Raw genomic sequence first — 6,000 nt, forward strand, 5'->3', positions numbered from 1 at the left:
CACTATATCACAGTGTCTTGAGCACCCACATTTATCTAAGCGTTTTGCTTTTAGGATTACTCTACCTTGATCACTTTTTAGAGACAAATTTGAAATATCAGGGGGTGAAACATTCTGCCTTGGTACAAGCATGCCTGGCCACCTCAGTGGAGTGGAAACAGGTTTCTAAAGAGAAAGAAAATAATTTGTCACATACTCAAACTCTTACTGGGCACTTTATACGAATACTTAAATTTAGCAAAGTAACTGAAAAACAGTTCACAGATTACTTCGGTAATGAATGAGCCCAATGAGTAAATACGCACGCATTTGTCAATACGTATTTGTCAATGACACCAACACCCAAAGAAACAAGGGCAAAATCTATAAATATTCTGAATCAAAAGGTGAGTGGTAAACAACCAATTCAAATACTGCTGAAAACCATTTCCCACTATTGATAATCTAAATTAATCCCACTGAGTCACAGAAGTGACCATGTGATCATAGATTTGTAATCTAAAATAATCCCACGGAGTCACTGAGCCCAGTGGCCAAAAGGACATCATTCGACAAAGTTCTCTTGTTTTTCACTTAAACTAACAACTCAATCATGCTGACCCAATGAGGAACGTATACAACATGGCTTACATTTTGAGGGGAAATGTCTTATAAGAAATTACAGTTAAATAAAAAAAAGGCAAGGTTCCCCTATATAAGTACAGTTCAAGCAATTAGAGCTTCTACCCAAACATACACGTACAAAATAAAAATCTCTCACACCAAAAGCAAGCAAAGCTCTCTTGAATTTCAACCCAATGTTGACAGTTTCAACAATGGAATTTCACTATGTAAGAATGGAAAGAACACGGAGGGAGGGGAAAAGTCGACAATCACGCTGAATTTCCCCATACAAGTCAAGAAAATCTGTACTGAGTACTTTATCCTTCTACGACGTGTAAGTTTACTCGAATCAACTTCATTCCACTCTTACCTATACGGCACACTAGCATTCACCAGCGTGGGCAGGTTTTATTATTTCAACTTTTTATTTTATTTTATTTTATTTTATTTTTTTAAGATTTTGTTTATTTATTTGACAGAGAGAGATCACAGTAGGCAGAGAGGCAGGCAGAGAGAGAGGAGGAAGCAGGCTCCGATGAGCAGAGAGCCCGATGCGGGACTCGATCCCAGGACCCTGAGATCATGACCTGAGCCGAAGGCAGCGGCTTAACCCACTGAGCCACCCAGGCGCCCCATGTTATTTCAACTTTTTAAACACAACAGCGTGCCTGGTTCCAGGTTCATTGAAAAAGAGAGAACTCAGGGCGATCCAAGCTACTTTTAAACATAAAATAAAGGGGGGGGGGTCTTTTAATCATAAAGGGGTTTGAAAGGAGCCCTTAGAGTTCATGCAGTACAAACCTTAAGACCAACACTCTCATCGCTGACCAGGATTTACCGATGCAGGTTTCCCAACAGGGATTCCCCCAGCCTTTCACCACCAAGTAACAACACGTGCCCCAGTGAGGGAACCTGCTGGCTTTTTAACAGGCGCCCTAACACCAGGGGGGAAAAAAAGAAAAATTCTTCTCTGCACTCAGGGAAGCACCCACCAGCCCACCCTTGGCTTCACCCGCTCGCTCGCTCGGCATCTGGCGAACCCGCCTGTGGCCCCGGCCGGGAGCTGCTCGTCTCGGGCCAACCTTACCTGCTTCTCGGAAGGCCCAGCGTCCCTTCCCTGGGCCGCTCTCCACTCTCGCGCCATTTCTGCATATTTCTCCTTTTCTTCCTCCCTCAAAAGCTTGGGGACATTGAAGGGGGTTGAGAGAGGAGAGAAACAGCAATGAGTTCCGAGCGCCCTGGGCCCCAGGGGCGGAAGCGTAGACCGTACAGGTGGTCCCGGCGCTGGTTTGCCCCGGAGCGGGAACAGGGAGGCTTCCCTTCCCTCCAGCAGGGCCCGAGGCGTCCCTGGCCTCCTCGTCGCCTCGCCCTCCCACTGCCCAACTGCCTGGTCTGCCCCCCGCCCAGACCCCCCTGCCCCCCACGCCCCCCATCTTACCGCCCAGTCAGCAGAGCAGTAGGGGATGGCATCAGCGACGCGAGCCACAGGCAGGCCTCGCCTCCGTAACTCGGGGATCTTCTCCTGCACAAAGAAATAGTAGGCATTACGGCTGGCCCTGCGGTTTGGCATGGCGAGCGAGGCCAGGATTCGACGACGTGCGCCGGAGACCCCACAAGCCGCCGGCGCCCTCGCCGGGCTCCCGCCCTTAGTAACCGAGGCCGGCGCCTGCGCGCGAAGGCCTACAGCTCTCGACCAATCAGGGCGCGTTGCGCAGCCGCACTGGCCTCGCTGGGAGGCAAACAGCCTGAGACGGACTCGTGGGGCCGTGGGGGTGGGGTGGAGCGGCGAGCGTGGTCACAGGCGCAAAGCATTCTGATTGGCTGGGATGAGGCGTTGGTGGGCGTGCTGTCACGTGGAAGGTCTGGCGCCGTTCCTGTGCATTATTGCGTAATATGTGTCAAAGCCGGTAGAGGGAAAGAGGTCTGCAGAGTGGTTCAAGGTCTTTCGTGTTTTTTAACTGTAAAAGGCCGCCTCTGGGCCGAGCACTGGGAGGTGTTGGGTGGGGGGACAGAGTGAGGAGCGCGATAAACAAGATCTTTTCCTTCCAGAAGTTTACAGTCCGGTGGGGAGAGTTTGAGGGGAAGATGATGAAACAAGTGCATCAACCAGTAGGGGCTTTTTTCGGTTACCGCTTTTTTGTGTTTCCCCCATTCTTAAGTCACACCACTTAGAGTTATAAAGAATATGTGGTTTTTTTTTTTTTTTTTAGGCAAATTTCAATGTGTTAGGAAGAAAATGTACAATAAGAAGCTAGATTTAAATAATGTCCTTGAATAAAATTTTATAGGTTTCCTCCTAATGGTTGTGTCATTTTTTTGTTAGTTTTATTCCTGGTATGTATTTGGAGCTACTATGAAAGTTTTTGTTTCCACTGCATCTTCTTTGTTTTCTTTTTTATTCTTTAAGCTTAATTTAGTTAACATATACTGTATTATTAGTAGAATTTAGTGATTCGTCTGTTGCATGTAACACCCAGTGTTCATTACATCAAATGCCTGCCTTAATGCCCATCACCCAATTATCCCGTGTCCCCAGCCACTTCCCTTCCAGCAACTCTGTTTGTTTCCTAGAGTTCAGCTTCTCTTATGGGTTGCCTCCTCTCTATTTTCATCTTCTTTTATTTTTCCTTTTCTTTCCCTATGTTCATCTGTTTCATTTCACATGAGTGAAGTCACATGACATCTTTCTCTGACTGACATTTCACTTGGCATAATACCCTCTAGTTCCATCTGCATCATTGCAAATGGCAAGATTTCATTATTTTTCGTGGCTGTGTAATATTACAAAGTATATATACCAAAACTACTTCATCCATTCATCAGTTGATGGACATTTCACCTCTTTGCATAGTTTGGCTATTGTGGACATTGCTGTTATAAACATTGGGGTGCATGTGCCCCTTCAAATCACTGTGACTGAATGGGTCAACCAAGAAATTAAGAATTTAAAAAATACATAGAGGCAAATAAAAATGAAAGCATGAAATTTCAGAATGTTTGGGCTGCATCAAAGGTGGTCCTAAGAGAGAAGTATATTACAATACAGACCTTTCTCAAGAAACAGGAAAAGTCTTAAATATACAACCTAACATTGCATCAAAAGGAGCTGGAAAAAGAATGCCAAATAAAGTTTAAATCCAGTAGGAGAAGAGAAATAATAAAGATTAGGGCAGAAATCAATGATATAGGGAAAAAAAAGAACAGAACAGAACAGACCAACAAAACTAAGAGCTGGTTCCTTGAAAGAATTGATAAGATTAATAAACCCCTAGCCAGACTCACCAAAAAGAAAAGAGAAAGGACCCAAATTTTAAAAATCATGAATGAAAGAGGAGAGATCACAACCAACACTAAGAAAATACAATTATAAGAACATATGAGCAACTATATGTCAACAAATTAGGCAATCTGGGAGAAATGGATGCATTCCTGGGAACTTATAAACTACCAAAACTGAAACAGGAAGACATAGAAAACCTGAACAGACCCATAACCAGCAAAGAAATTGAAGCAGTCATAAAAAGTGTCCCAACAAACAGGAGTCTAGGGCCAGATGGCTTCCCAGGGGAATTCTACCAAACATTTAAAGAACTAATACCTATTCTTCTGAAGTGGTTTCAAAAAATAGAAATGGAAGGGAAACTTCCAAACTCATTTTAGAGGTTAGCATTACCTTGATCCCCAAACCAGACAAAGGCCCTACCAAAAAGGAGATTTACAGAGCACAGTTGCAAAAATTCTCAACAAGATACTAGCCAGTAGGATGCATGAAAAGGATTATTCACCACACCCAAGTGGGATGTATTCCTGGACTGTAAGGTTCAACATCTGCAAATCAATTGATGTGATACACTACATTAATTTAAAAAAAAGACAAGAGCCATAATATCCTCTCAATAGATGCAGAAAAGCATCTGACAAAATACAGCATCCTTTCTTGATTAGATGCTTCCACAGTGTAGGCATAGAGGGAATATACCTCAATACCATACAAGCTGTATATGAAAAGCCCACAGCAAATTTCATTCTCAATGGGGAAAAACTGAAACTGAAAGCTTTTCCCCCAAGGTCAGGAACACCACACGGATGTCCATTATCACCACTATTGTTCAACATAGTACTAGGTTCTAGCCTCAGCAATCAGACAACAAAAAGAAATAAAAGGCATCCAAATCAACAAAGAATTAGTTACAATAACTCTTACTGTCCTTATCTGTTGAGTCCCTCATCTGTGTCGTTTCTGGGTCTGGTTCTACTGATTGATTTTTCTCCTTACTGCTTCTTTGCAAGCTTGGTAAAATTTGATTTGATGACAATTGTAGATTTTATCTTTCTGAGTGCTGCATATTTTTGTATTCTTATAAATATTCTTGTGCTTTTTCTGGGACAGAGTTATGTTATGGAAACAGTTGGAAACCGTTGGAGTATAGTTTTTCCTTCTTTTTGAGTCTTGCTTTTATGCTCTGTAATTTGATATCAGAGCAACCTTTAGGGCTAATTTTCTCCTTTGCTGATATAATACCCTTCTTAGTACTCTGCCTGACAACCCGTGAATTTGGAAGTTTTTCCGTTTTGGCTGATGGAAATACAAACTATTTCTAGCCCTGTGTGAATTTCAAGGATTGTTCCTTCTAATCCTTTCAGGTTGTTCTTTCTCTGGCACTGTGTAGTTTCCTCCCACACATGCACAGATCAGTATTCAGAAGGGAGATCCTTAGCACATTTCCAGAGCTCTTTCTTTTTACTGTTCTCTCTTTTTTGGTACTCTGCCCTGCAAATTCTAGTCACTGTGGCCTACCTAGACACCAACTCCATCTCCTCAACCCCAGGGAGACCACAGGGCTCTACCCAGGTTACTCCTCCTGTTGCATTCTGGACACTCCCTCCAGACAGCATCCTGGGGCAATCACATGGCTCACCTTGTTTGTCTCTGTTCTTTCAGGGATTAGTCACCTTGGCTCCTTGATGTCCAGTGTCTGAAAACATTGTTTTATATATTTGATCAAACTCTTAGTCCTTTAAGATGCTGGATAAAGTCATTCCTTGTTATTCTACCTTGGCCAAGATTGCTTTACCTTATTTTGACATTTTAAAACAATATGTAGATTTAAGTGCTAAATTTTTCAATGTGTAATCAGGACAAATCTCTCTGAGGAGATGCCATTTAAAACAAGAAAGCCTGCGAAAGAATAGAGCTAATCATGTAAGGAATTAAAAAAGAGCATTCTAGGTGGAGAGAACAATATACGAAATGGTCTCAGACAACAAATAGTTTGGTGTATCATCAGAATAGACAGAAGATTGGTTGATGTTACAGTGTCCTCTCATGTGGAGAAGGCACATGCTGAGGATGGAGTGATGAGCAGGAATTTGGACATGGCAGTGTCAAGGATTCAA

The 6,000-nt window shown here is 43.0% G+C and overlaps 1 protein-coding gene across 2 annotated transcripts in view; it reads right to left on the minus strand.

Annotated features, from left to right (window-relative positions):
• Positions 1-2,173, minus strand: part of MAEL (maelstrom spermatogenic transposon silencer) — a 37,407-nt gene extending 35,234 nt beyond the window's left edge. Inside the window, exons 1-3 of one of the 2 annotated variants that reach the window (XM_059412480.1) lie at positions 2,042-2,173; positions 1,691-1,783; positions 66-165 (exon numbers count right to left, since the gene is read on the minus strand). In XM_059412480.1, coding sequence (XP_059268463.1) covers positions 66-165; positions 1,691-1,783; positions 2,042-2,173 — 325 coding nt within the window. The remainder of the gene's footprint in view (positions 1-65; positions 166-1,690; positions 1,784-2,041) is intronic. The other variant, XM_059412481.1, reaches the window with a different exon arrangement.
• Between the last annotated feature and the right edge of the window lie 3,827 nt (positions 2,174-6,000).

The sequence above is a fragment of the Mustela nigripes genome, chromosome 10 (assembly GCF_022355385.1).
Source record: "Mustela nigripes isolate SB6536 chromosome 10, MUSNIG.SB6536, whole genome shotgun sequence".
Classification (NCBI taxonomy): domain Eukaryota; kingdom Metazoa; phylum Chordata; class Mammalia; order Carnivora; family Mustelidae; genus Mustela; species Mustela nigripes.